We start from the raw sequence: 14,942 nt of genomic DNA, 5'->3' as shown, positions 1-14,942 counted from the left end.
AGTAATATCGATAAACACTGTGATACTTGTTTGTTTATTCGCAAATCTTTAATTGATATCAGATTCAAAGTCAATTAGCTTATCGGTAGTGCATCTCTGTTGACGGAAACCACTTTGTTCAAGAGCTAGTAGTTTATTTTGCTTAAGATACCAGATAAGTCTACGGTTTATCATTTTTTCCCAATTATCGTTTTACGTAATATGACATTTAATGGGAATATTGGTCTATATGACCTTGATTTTGTTCTAGGTTTGTCTGATTTTAGCAAAGGAATTATTATAACTTCATGCCAATTCATAGGAAATACATTATTGGTCCATATGTAATTATTCGATAGCATAATATTGGTATGCGATAAGCCCTGGAGATGAATGACTTTTTGGGAAGGATGAACTTAGCATATGAACAAAGCAGTCAATGTAAGTTGAAGTGTGTGTCTTAATGTGACACAAGCCAACAATGCGTTAAATGCATATGATAAAATTATTTTATTAATAATTGTTTATAACAGTAGAAAGTCAATATCTTGGGGTTAAGGTGTAGTAATTAAATAAATATCCCATAAATTTATAGGATATATAAAATAAAAGTGGGCAATCATCAATACATATATCTGATAAAGCTAGGATAAGCTTAAATGAAAATAAGGTCTTGTATGTTTTAGATCGACATTTAGATTTCGTACCTGAAAACTAGGTAGCAGGTATGTGTATAATGGTGGATTACTTATACTTAATTAACAACGATTGAGGAGTATGATGTTTTGGGTGTGGATTTGTAATGCATAGAGACATACGCAAGAGAGTTTTAATGAAGGGTTAACTTGTAATATATTGTAAAAGATACAGTTGGAAATTGTAAAACCAGGTATAAACGGGATGACTTTAAAAATTATTTAAATAAAAATTGGCAGACATCAATACACCTTACCCAAGCGACGCCTTTATACATGAAAATCGCCAGCTGAAAAAGACAACAAACTCGTCAGAAATCAAATTGACTACATCCTGATAAAACACAGATATCGAAACTCAATTCAGGCAGTAAAGGCATATCCAGGAGCAGACGTATCCTCTGATCACAGTCTTCTTATTGCTAGGTTTCAACTTCAACTAAAAAAGACGCAAAAGAGCCGCAACAACAATAAACTTAACATACAGAAACTAAAGTCAGAAGAAACAGAAGAAAATCTGAAACACGAAATCAACACAAATCTAGATAGAAACCCAAGAAATAATTGCAACGTAGAACAGCAGTGGCAATTCTTCAAAACCTCTATATTGGAGCCAAGTAAGAAAGTACTTACAACAACCAAATGTAAGAAAAAAGAATGGATGACCGAGGAAATTCTAGAGTTGATAAATGAAAGAAGAAAAAACTAAACCATCAATACGATCCGCTATAAACAGCTTCAAAACCAAATCAGAAGAAAAATTAGGGGGGCTAAAGAAACCTACTTCTCTGAAAAATGTAAAGAAATAGAAGAACTGCAAAACAGATATTCTACATAAAAAAGTAGAAGAACCTTGAATATATTGCTCGACAAAAATGGAAATATTATATTGGAGACAGAACAAAAACTACGACGATGGAAAGAGTACATCGAGGAATTATTTCATGATCAGAGAGAAGCTAGTACAACTGTACATAGCCAAACGGGAGATGTAGGCCCAGAGATAACCAAATCAGAGGTTAGTCAGGCATTAAACTCAATGAAAACCAATAAATCTGCTGGTCCAGATGAATTACCAAGCGAGCTATTAAAGTTGGTGAACGAGAAAAACCTAGACATAATAGTAGAACTGTTCAACGCTATCTATACTACGGGAATCATCCCTAGAGAAATGTTGACATCAGTATTTGTGTGTTTGCCAAAGAAAGTGAATGCCAAAGAGTGCAGTGACTATCGAATCATAAACTTAATGTCACATATAGCATTTTTTATATAAAAATGCTTGCACGTCATTCAAGATTTACGACGTCAGAACCCCACAGCGTTGCCAAAACATTAGAATAGTTAGTAAGTGAGGAATTTTTAAAATGTCAACTATTTGTCAAACTATTATATTAACAGTAAATAAACTTAGTTTTAAGACTACTGCAACACACTAAAATACATAAAAAAACATTTTAATACAAAATTATATATTCTAAATTTTAAACTTACCTCTTTTAGGGATTTAATAGTAAAAACGTCCCGCCATTATTTCTTGTTTAAAATAATACATCTTATATGAAAGCTTTTCAGCTTTCTACACTCTATCAGACTATTTATTTGTTTTGGCATAGCACAATCACAATACACAACAATAATTAGTTTTTAAAGCTATTAATCTAAATTTAATATGTATTTATAAATGCAATTTATTAATATATATTATATTATGATCAAATTGTGTAAGAAATCAAAACACAAACAAAATTCTTACTCTAAAAAAGCGGCAACACTTCAAACAATTTTGCCACACGATGAACTGTCAATAAAATTTGAAGTATTCCTGTATCATTTGCGTACAATTGTCTAATCTATTTAATTAAAATGATTATTTTGTGGAATGTTAGACTTAAAGAGTTATTTCATAAAATTTATATTATTAATAATAACAAATGTTTTTAGTTTTTTAATCAATATAATTCTAAAATTTCCAATATTATTACACCATGTTGACGCCCATGAAAGATCGGGCAGTTCCGTATGGATTTCATATTATTAGCTGTGTTAGGAAAATTTGAACTCTAAGGTTGACGTTCTGGAAATTTTAAATATAAATGACGTCACTTTATATAAATTGTAACGTGCACGCATTTTTATATGAAAAATACTATATCTTGAAAATTCTCTTGAAAATTATCCACGCTAGAATTCACACTAAACTGGAACTGGATATTAGTGACACACAATATGGGTTCCGCAATGGTATGGGTACTAGAGAGGCACTATTCTCCTTCAACGTGCTGACGCAGAGATGTTTGGATGTTACCCGTCCTCTTTACGTCTGTTTTATAGACTACAATAAAGCGTTTGATAAAGTAAAACATGACCGACTCATGGAAATTCTAAAAAAAATAAAAACCTAGATGAAAGAGATTTAAGGCTCATAACAAACCTTTATTACAATCAGCGAGCAATAGTACGAATTGAAAAAGAGACATCTGAAGAAATGGAAATAAAGAGAGGAGTCAGCCAAGGCTGCATACTATCATCTCTATTATTTAACGCTTATTCTGAAGAGGTAATTCGAGAAACTCTGGAAGATAAAACAGTCTGCATAAGAGTAAATGGAGTCTTAGTTAACAACATCAGATATGCAGATGATAAAGTAATAAGAGCCGATAGTTTACAAGACCTGAAAAGACTCATAAGTAAAATAGTAATGTGTAGTAGGGAGTACGGACTCTCGCTCAATATCAAAAAGACGAAGTTTATGAAAATTTGTAAAAACAACCATAATACTAACGAAATCTTGACAGTAGAAGGCCAGCAGATCGAAAGAGTAAAAAAGTACACTTAACTAGGAACACTTATAACAGAAAATAATGAGTACACTGCAGAACTCAAAGTCAGAATCGAAAAAGCACGTTCTAATTTTATGAAAATGAAAAAGGTCCTATGTGGCAAAGATTTAACATTAGCTCTTAAAGTACGCCTAACAAAATGTTACGTATACAGTGTACTATGTTATGGAGTGGAATCATGGACGTTCAATCTAGACACAATGAGACGACTTAACGCCTTTGAAATGTGGACCTATAGAAGAATTATGAGGGTTTATAGGGTAGATAGAGTTACGAACAATGAAGTACTGAGAAGAATAGGTAAAGAGAAGGAAGTTAAAATTAAAAAAAAAAGTTACAGTATCTCGGACATGTGATGAGGGGAGAGAAGTATGGCGTCTTGCGACTCATAATGTAAGGAAAGATAGATGGCAGAAGGAGCATCAGAAGAAGCCGAATTTCATGGCTCAAGAACCTGAGAGAATGGTTTGGATGCAGCTCAAAACAACTTTTTAGAGCTACTGCCTCAAAAATTAAAATAGCTATGATGATTGCCAACCTCCGTAGCGGAGATGGCACCTAAAGAAGAAGAAGAATACACCTATCTAATAAATCCAGAGAAATTGGAATATTATTAAGGTCCTATATGTCTTAAATAAACATTTGGTACGTGAATGAGATTGAGTTAACTGTCATTAAAGATAACGGTTAAATTGTTTAATATGTGAATTTACAAGATATAAAACCTATTGAAGGAAAGTTTTAATTTATTGTGGATATATGAATTAGTCAATGCATGGGTTAATAAAATGGATATGTGCTGTATCTTTTGAGTATCAGTTTGATTATCTAATTAATTTTTATATCCGAATATTTTATTAAATTGATTATATTGGTAATAATATAGAGTGAAATATCAGGGTATTATTGTAGGTGTATAATAATGTGTAATAGGTTGTTTATTCGTCTGTAGTGATAATAAATTATAATAACTAAACTTTATGGAAGTTTTGAAAACAATTTCAGTGTTTTATTTTTAAATAAACTGTATTTATTCCATCACTTATTTTAATTAGGTGTTTTAAAACTTCAGTTCAATTTTCGGAATTCATGTCAATGATAAGTACCTATCATTCTGAAATATACAATTTAATTAAAACGTCGTGAAGTAAATATATTTGAACAATAATGTACCCTTTAATACAAAAAACTTATTTAAACTTGTAGCATTAGTCACTATCTTACATCTATAATCACTAAATTTGTTCAAATATCGAACTTCTATCAAAATGTTAATTATTATTTTAAAGGAAACGAAAGTAAACTTTGTTTTAATTATTAAGAAAACTTTTCCAATAAATTGATCTAAATATAAGTCGAATCGATAGTGTCCTAAATATTAATATACAATGCCCATACTTTTTAAACCTTTATTTCATCGTAATATCTAATTATATGTTTAATATATTTATTTTTAACATAAAAACAAATGTAATTATACACAAATATAATACTGATATTATAATTAAGAATCCAAAATATTTATAATTAAATATTATGATTATTATACATAAGCAAAAGCAGAAGAACAAGTTCCTATTGTACCCAAAAACAAAGAAATTACATTAGTAACCTACTAGTAACTTACAAAACTACAGAAAAAAATGACAAAATTACAATTTTTGGTTTAAAAAAAAAGCATATTTTAACTATAATACAAAACGTTCAAGTCTGCTTTTGAATGTGTTGGTAAAGAGAGCAGAGACAATGTTATCAGTAAGGTTATTCCTGTTCTCAAAAACACTCTTCTTCTTCTTCTAATGGCGCTACAACCCTTTGTGAGTCTTGGCCTGCTTAACAATGTTCTTCCATTCTGCCCTGTCGGATACTCTCCTTCGCCACTGCCTGATGTTCATGGTTTTAAGATCCCTCTCTACGTCGTCTATCCATCTTTTACGGGGCGTTCCTCTTGTTCTCAAAAACTCCATTTAGTAGAAAGTTCTCTGTTTTTTTTTAAGTTTAAACTGGTGACCTCTAAGGCGGTCATCTTGATTTTTGGTAAACATTCCATCGAGACTTCCAAAATTAAATTTTAATATTTTAAATGTTGTAATTAAGTCTCCACGTTGTCGGCGAAGTTCAAAAGAAGTTAGGTTGGTCATACTAAGTTTTCTGCATAAGAAAGTCTTCTCGATCTCAAAAGAATTCGAGTGGAATTTCTTTAAACGTTTTCCAACAACGTTTTGTCTCGAACCATATCAGGATACAACGTTGGTCTAGCGTATTCAAGAATAGGTCTTACGTAAAGAGTGTAAACGTTGAAGAATGACTGCATTGAAACTTTCAAAAAACACCTCCTAATAAAATATAGTCCTGAGTTCGCAAGATTACTAGTAGAAGTAATATGGTCGGACCAAGTTAGGACCTCTTTACGATAACATTAAGGTCGTTATACGAGAATACAGTATCTAATGGTTGGCTGCTAACAAAGTACGACACAAGTGGGTTGTTTTTACCAATTCGAAGCACATTTTTCCACATTTAAGGGTAGTAGCCACTGGTAACACCAAGTTAGTAGAGGGTTAGCTGGTTTGTGATTGGATTGGCATACATTTTGGTGTCATCAGCATAGAACGATATTTTACTTAAAACATAATAAGGAACATCGCTAGTATAAAGCATAAAAAGCAGAGGTCCAAGGACAGAAACCTGAGGCACTCCACTTTTCACTAACCGGTCTTGTGAGAAAGATTCGTCAAGTCTTACTTAATAATGTCTATCTACCAGACGTAGATCATCAAAGGCCTTAGAGAAATCAAGATAAACAACGTCGACCTGCTGCGAACTGTTAAGGAATGACGTCTAGTCATTAACACAATGTAGGAGATTGGTTAGAGTAGAGGACAAATCCATTTTGTTGTGTTGGAATAATATGTTCCTGAAGAAGGAATTTGGTCATCTGTTTGGAAATAATGGCTTCCATGACTTTGCCAACTACTGGCAGCAAGCTAATCGGATGATAATTGTTGGGGTTGAGTTTGTTGTCTTTTTTAAAAATAGGGGTGACAGATGTTAATTTCCAACTGGGGGGTGAGGAATTCTGGATAAAAGAAGTTTGCATAATTAACGTTAAGAATATTGCAAGCGTATCTGCGCATCTTTTTAACGGTTTTAGTGTTAAACCATCTAAAGCAGGTGAAGTGGCTATGTGAAGTTTAATTAAGTGTTGTTTGACATGATCCACTGTGAATTTAACTTGCTGTAAGGATGCATTAACACGATTACTGTTAATAGCAGGTAGATAGCCATCATAGCCATAAATAGAGAGTTTCGGAAGATTCTTTGTCAGAAGAGCATAAAGTCTGGTTTGGTTTTGAAGTAAAAGAATGGAAACTTTAGACGTCAAGGAGGATCGTATGTGTTTATAGACTTTTTTAATGTTACCACTTTCAATAATACTTGCTTTCAAAATTTTGTCTTATAGTTTTTAGAGATATTTTTTAGAAGTTATTTGAAAATCTGCGGTGGTTTTGGAAATCAATGAGAAGCCCGGTATGTTTAAATTTCCGCCATAGATGTCGTTTGTGATTTATTTGTTTTATTGCTGTTCGATTTATCCAGGGTTTAAGGACATTTTTACAAATCTTAAGAAAGGTGGTATTTATAGAAATTATATCGTGGACGGTATCGAGAAATCCAGTCCACATTAATGAGGGGTCATTTAAGTCTGCAAAAAACAAATGCCAGTTGATTTGATAAAGTTCAGATCAACTTTAGAAAAGTCTGTAGTAGCATAATATATTACAATATTATTTTTGCGGGGTTGTATTTGATTGAACTGGACGTGAGCCGTTATGACTGCATGATCTGACTTTCCTATAGGAGACTGACTTCGAGAGGTGAAATCAGCTGTTCGTCGTTAATAAGAAATAAATCCAAAGTAGAGGGTTAGTTATTAATTCTAAATGTAGTAGGTTCTGTGATGAATTGTATCAGAATGATATGAGGTTCGAAATTACTACAAAGCTTTTAAACAAATTTTGAGCGTTTGTGGTGTCAGATAATGAAGTTGTTGGTTATTAAATTTTACTTCTTTTATACTTTTTAATATATATATAATTAATAGCTTAAATTCTAGTAAATCTATGGATATTTTGCAGGATGCTGGCAATTTGGTTTTTATTTGTTGCTGTTTCATCCTCAAGTGAGTTTGTAGTTGATACCGTTACGGCCAATGAAGTCTGGCAAGCTCCCGGTTGCCATAAAGTGGGTAAGTTTTTTGTTTAATTCAATTTCAAAAATAAATAAGTTTTTATTAGTAATAGTACAAAAAGTAGTTTATATTTATTATACATGGTGCTGTCATTTTGTTAACGTGTTGGGTAAAAGTAACAAAATATCGTAATTTGCATAATAAAACATGTATTAATTAAAAGAATTGTATAAACCACATGAAGTGGATTAACATTATTATATTATTAAAATAAAAATTTACCCAAGTTTAACATTTTTCGTAACATGCAGTTTAAAACATACTCTACATTATTTTTATAACATCAAACAATATTTGATAGTCTTCGCAGCAACTTCTTGTTGTTTAATCTGGCTTAGCGAAGTTACAGGTTCAATTATCAAACAATTATAAAATCACATGCAATTTTGTGGATGAGTAGCCAGTATATCTATCAATAATACACCCTGACTCAATATTAACGTCTTTATTTAAGGTTCCGCACGATAACCATATTACCTTGTAATATTTATCACAGATTTTATTAAGATATTATTGCTGACAATGTATTAAAATCTGGTCCGTTTTTAAACACATTTTAGTTCTGTAGCTAAACATAGATTGGTAAGGACTACGATTTATAAATATGTAAAGGGTTTCTTCCCGATTGTATAAATTTAAATTCCTGCAACTATTTTGTGGTATTGTTTGTGTCCAATCATGTAATTACCATCTTTAAATATGTTGAGTAGTGTCGCTCTACAATTCAGTACTATAATTATTTTATGAATGTTGGCAACACTTTTTCTTTTTGTTGATAACTGATGAGTTACTTCGCTAGTCACCAGTCTGTGTGCCTGTACACTTTACACGTGTACTTGTAAAACAATAAAACTTGTCTGTTGAATTGATGTCCCACCTGTCAACATCTGTCGATAATAAATCTGCCATTAAGCTAACACACACACAACAATTTCATAGCAGAACAAAACATTGATATTAAGGTTCCGTTTGTTCGAGATAAGCCTGATCACAAGAATATATGTGTAAGCTATGGTAATCCAAGTAATCAGTTAGTTGATTTGTTCACCAAAGCATTGTAAAAGACAGTTTTTGACAATTTATTGAATTAGTTGACTTTTTCAAATTCTTCTGCCTCTTTATAAGCAATTCTGCCTTTTCATTGGCGGATTAATACCACCTTGGAAGGTTCTCACTTCATCTTTTGAGCGGTCATCCAATACTTCTGCCGATTGGTGACTTATCTCTTTCTATTTTAACGACCTTCATTCTGCTTATGTGGTTATTCCATTCTTTTTTTTTTCTATTGGGTGTCTATTCATTTATACACTGCAGGCTACAATTTCTTCTAATGTCTTCACTTCTGTTTCGATCTCCCAGCGTATTTCCTGTAATTCTTCTTAGTACTCTCATCTCTGCCGTTTCCAGTAGCCTTTGTGTTGTGGCTGTGTCGGGTCTTGTTTTTGAAGTATATGTCATTATTGGTCTTACACTGGCTTTATAAATTCTTGACTTCATCTCAGTGCTAATTTGTTAATTTAAACTATGTATTAGTAAATTTGTACCAGGTCTTTATTTTTTATATTATTCGTTGTCAAATCTTGAATAAGTGGGAGTATTAGCGTCAGCTCCTGAACTAATGCAATATTAAAGATTTAAAAAAGAAGAATTTTGATTGTTAGGTTATCTTCACTTGTAAAATATGTCTATGCTTGTAAAACACGAGCCTCTATGTTGGATATAAGCACATGTTTTTTGTTCATATTTTCCGACTTATCGTTCAATAAACTTTTACTAATCGATCAACGGGTTGTTTTTTATCAAACAGTGAGCCAACCGAGAAAAGAAGAGATCAAAACAACGACAAAAGAAATGAAAGATAATAAAACTCCAAGAGAAATTTATATAGAAATGATCAAATCAGGAGGAGAAGAGTTGGAGAATTGAATTTATAAATTCTTAAAACAAATTTAAAATAATGAAAAATGTCAAGTAATTGGAATAAAGTTCGAACATGACCAATATACAAGAAGAATGGCAAATTAAGATTTGACAACTCTAGGGCATAGCACTACTAGAAACCACGTACAAGATATAACCGCCTCAACTCCAACCGAATTATCTCTAAGTAGTAATGTTTTTTAAAATTTAACGAAAGTAAAAAATTGTAAACTTTAAATTAGTTACTAATATTAGTGTTCTATTGTAGCATAGCTCTGAGGATAGCTTTGTGAGCCAAAAACGCTCAGCTAGATAATACATTTAACACACTTCAAAAATACTTATCTTTTCTATTCTTTGATTAACAAAAAACTCTAACTATCGCGACATGTGAAATCGCAGGGCAAGATCAAACTTCCGAAAAGTTTTCAGTTGGTCAAGGTCTAATTCTGGAAGTTGTAATTAGGAACAGTAAAATTAAGATGAAAGAAAACATTTTTTAAAACGAGCACCAATGTTGTAACGAAAAAGTTAACAAAAGTAGATGGCGAAAAACTTATCGCCCACCAAGACTTAACGAGGACTACGTTGCTATGTCAGCAGCTTCATTGAGAGTGGGTAAGGATATAGATGATAGAAAAGTACAAATTAAGGAAAGATAGATAAACGACATAATAATTAGATAAAAATTTGACAAAAGAAAAATAAGAATCACTGAACACAGCTAAAATGCAAAACAAAATGGGCGGTAATGAGTTTTAACCTGAAACTCATGAAGGAACTCAAGATTAAATAAACTAAACATTATATTAACATTTTTATCAAAGACATAAAAAAAATACACTTCTGAAAAGATATTTAAGAATTATCAACAAAAATTGACATATTTACTCATAAGTTCTCATAAGAAAATTCTATATTCAATAAAATACTTCAAAAAGATTTATATATTCAGCAAAATACTTCAAACCTGTTATATCTTTAACAAAATACTGATATAAAATACTGATATACTTAGTTATATCGTCTCCAAATTCATCATCATAAATCTGGCTTTACAACCCTGCGTGGGTCCTAGCCTCTTCAAGAATTTCCCTCCAGTCGTCCCTATTCATCGCTTTTCTTCGCCAAACACGTATTTCCATATTTCTCATGTCTTCATCGATGTTATCAAGGAACCTTGTTCTAGGTCTTCCTCTTTTTTTCTGACCAATAGGTCTATCAAGGAGCGTTTTTCTATCTGGGTCATTTTGTGCCATCCGCATTACATGCCCTATCCACCTCGACGTCCTATCTTAATATGTTTTACGATATCTGGTTCCTGGTACATTCTATAAAGTTTGAAGTTGTATCGTCTTTTCCACACTCCATTGTCATTCACTGTTCCATCCTAACATGTTTTCAATACTTTTTTTACAGTCCAGGTCTCTGACACATTATTGTTTGGTACAGTCTCATTTTTGTATTTCTCGATATAATTGTGGATTTAAGGAGGAGATTGAGCCCAAAATAGCATCTGTTGGCCGTGCAAACTCTGCGGTTTATCTCTGCCACAGTATTATTTTCAGTGTTAAGGAGCGCTCCCACGTGTACAAATTCGTTCACTGCTTCGATGATGTCGTTTTCTACAACAAGTAATCGTAAGATTTGTGGTTGCGTGCTTATTTTCATATACTTCGTTTTGTTGGTGTTTATTATTACACATATTTTGATGCTGATTATTTTAATGCTAAATACACCTCCCGTACAGCGTTTTCCATTCTCCCAACAATATTAATATCATCAGCATAGGCTAGGATTTGCACTAATTTATTATATATTGATCCAATGGTTGTGAATTGTGATATACGTATTACTTTTTTCAGAGCCAGATTAGTCAATATACAGAACAGAGGGTCTCTCTGGCGCAGCCCATTATTTGTTTTAAAAGGTTTAGACAGTTCCGCCTCAATTCGTACTCTGCATTCAGCTTTTTCAATAGTTAGTATTGTTAAATTTACCAACTGATTTGGAATCATTGGGGAGGGATTTCTGTGTTCATATTTCTTTTATAAGCTGCTGTAATGCTATTATAGTATCGTGGCCACCTTCTTTATATAGTTCAGCTGGGAGATTTTCTATTCCGTGTGATTTGTTGCTGGCTAGTTTTTTTAACTGCTTCTTTAACTACCAGAATCGTTGATAGTTCCTCTTCCTTCTTATCTGAAGTAATCGTCTCTAAACTACTATAATTTAAATAAAATAATACGTCACAATAAATAGTTATGTTTATTAAAACTTTCAGATTTAAACAAATATGAATTTCTTAAATACTCAAAATACGCAATTTATATGTGACCATATTGTGATCAATAATCTTATAAGTAAACAGATTACAGCTCTTGTAATATGAGAAAAATTATTTAAACATAAATTAAATTATTAATCCGTTAAAATGTCTCAAAAATTAATAAGTGACAATAAATATAAGCTATAATCTTGTAAAATCATCATCAAAGTTTTAAGTTCTGCCTGAAATATGATGCATAAAAGAATGAAAAATAACATTCTTTTAACACGTTTGCTGCCCATCTTGAACAAAAAACACATAGAAAATGAAAAACTCATGAAAAAAAGTTTTCAGATAAGCGAATTCTCTTCAGGTAATTAACCATTATTGTTGGAGTTAAAGATACTATTTTAGCAACATAAAAGCGTACGATCCTCTTTCCAATGAGCTTTGTTAGGTAGAATCTACCAGATTCCAGTGCAAACTCTGTTCGTATGTCTGGTTTGTTATTTTTAGACATATGTCCTTTCCAACCTCAGCGAGAGTCATGTAATTATCTTTGAAATTAATTCGACCAACTTGATATAAACAAAAGATATAAACGGGAATATTTATTTGAAATGTAGAATATTAAGCGGCTTCGATCAAAAGAAAATACCAAAGAAATACGCGTCCGTGATATATAAACAAACTTAAAATGTTTCCATCTCAACTCGGCGACGCAAAGAGGATTGAAATAATACTTCGGTATTTTAGCAAATACGAGGGGATTTTAATATATACCAAGGAATTTACAAATGCTACAATATACCAAACAGTAATCACCAGTGGCGTAAGTACACTTCAGGAAGCCCAGGGCGGAAGTAACCGAAGAGGCCCCCTTCCCCAATATAAGAAAACAGCTAAACCTCCATATAGGAACTACCTAAATATAAAATGTTTGAAATTTAAAGATAAAATATAATAAAATTATACCTATGCTATGTTAAAAATTACTTTTAATTGAATTAATTTGGTTTGGCATTATTTATTATCCAAACATTAATCAAGGGTTAACATTGATAACACAAAATTATTTTGTTAATAGGTATTCATACTGTTGCACTTCTTAAACTTAACTTTATTCAACACCAACAATATTAACTTTTTAACTAACTGACAACTATATAATTATATATTTTCTGAAGTTCCAAACTTCACTAGACATTTTAAGAATTTTCGATGTCATCTTAAATGTTCTCGAACTACTTCTTCTTTTTCGTCAATGGACTTTTCCTATGTGAGATAAATCTTTCGTAACAATACTTTGTATCAGAGTTTTTACCTACAAACATTTTTTTCTTATTTTTATTTCTGAAAATTGTTTGATTACATTGTCGAAGTTAATAATGTTCGATTTAGAGCATTGCCAAATCATTTAGCCAGGTCTTGTTCATCGTGAATCGTTCAGTTTTTATGTTCAGTTAGTTTTTTATGAGCTTCAATTTTGAAAAACTCCTTTCATTAGAAGCAATAGAGACACATACTGTTAAAAATAACATATAAAAGTGTTATGGCAACAAAGTATTTGGAACATATTCCATCAGATCTATATCATAAATAAAATGTGCCATATTCAATGTAATCCAATTTCTGCCCTGTTCATTTATTCTTGCAGCTTTTATATGATGGCGAAGTCTTTTGATTTCATTAACAATTTTTTGCTTATTAAGTTTTCCGAAGGATTCACAAAATTTATCAGCTAAAACACAAGTTCTGTATAACAATTATTAAGTAAATACTCGACCTGAACGATTTGGAATTTTTCGAATACACTCTCCATTCTTTGTATTCTAGTTTGAACCTATTGGTGTAGCTTAGCTAAACATTTAAGCATAGATCTTTCAGCTTCAGAATAAGAAACGAGAGAGTCCGAGAAATCATGGGGGTTACACATAATATTGTTGATGACATCAAAACGACACAACTCAGATGGTACGGACACGTAAGGAGAATGCCGGAGAATAGAATACCAAGACAAATTCTTGAATGGCAACCAAGAGGTAGGCGAAGACCAGGAAGGCCTAGAAGGAGTTGATAAAGAAATCAGAGAAAGAGAACTGGAGGACGATCTATGGAACGATAGAATGAGATGGAGATTGGAAATCGGAAGACGTCGAAGAACGTTGTAAACCGACATTATATATATATATATATATATATATATATATATATATATATATATATATATCTTTCAGCTTCATCTTCGAGCTATAGTCCGGCATCTTCGACTGTTTCTCAAGGCATTATCTCTTTTTAACGTCTCTTACTTTTTTTTTCAAGTGAGATTCTCATTTCATCATATTTCTCCAAACTCTAGAGCCTTCGTGACCAATTCATATTGACTGTCTTTCAAAAAAACATTCAAACTTCGGAGTTTTATTACGACGTTTTCAATGCTCAAACTCTTCGTCTGTAAATACCTCTGCGCACTGTTTATTTCTTGCAAAATGTACCCCCATAAATAAAGAAATCCAAAAAATTTGAAGTCACAAAAAAATGTTCGAAAGTAAAATTTTAGTAGAGTCCCGTGTGTTAATATTTTTCTTGGCGTCGCACAATTTTTCTGTCACTTCAACTAATTTATCAATAAAATGTTTCAAAATAGGTTTCGCAGCTTCGTAATTGGCACTCGATCTAGTGTCAGATAGCTGTTTTACAGATATGTACACCTATAACTTCCCTCAAAATTACCCATCTATGTGGAGAGGACGTGAAGAAATTATATACACTTTCTAAAGTTGCAACAAACGTTATAAAGCTGGGTGAGTTCGTTATCATAGACTCCTACACAATTGTAAATCCAAGTCCGGAATAAAGTATCGGTTAGCGTACAATCACTTCCAAGAGTGGTGCGATACAAGAGGAGTACGGCAAGTTACCGAAGACGTTTTACTGGCATATTTTAATATAATGGAAAATGAAAATAAATGGAAATCTTCTAC

The 14,942-nt window shown here is 32.0% G+C and overlaps 1 protein-coding gene across 1 annotated transcript in view; it reads left to right on the top strand.

The window, feature by feature from the left end:
- Gpa2 (Glycoprotein hormone alpha 2) overlaps positions 1-14,942 on the top strand; it is an 82,860-nt gene that overhangs the window by 30,222 nt on the left and 37,696 nt on the right. Inside the window, exon 2 of the mRNA XM_072532759.1 lies at positions 7,657-7,766. Within this exon, the coding sequence (XP_072388860.1) occupies positions 7,658-7,766 (109 nt within the window). The 5' untranslated portion in view covers position 7,657. The remainder of the gene's footprint in view (positions 1-7,656; positions 7,767-14,942) is intronic.

The sequence above is a fragment of the Diabrotica undecimpunctata genome, chromosome 5 (genome assembly GCF_040954645.1).
Source record: "Diabrotica undecimpunctata isolate CICGRU chromosome 5, icDiaUnde3, whole genome shotgun sequence".
Classification (NCBI taxonomy): Eukaryota; Metazoa; Arthropoda; class Insecta; order Coleoptera; family Chrysomelidae; genus Diabrotica; species Diabrotica undecimpunctata.
Note: the sequence above shows the minus strand (reverse complement) of the source record. Positions and strands in the feature narration are given on the sequence as shown.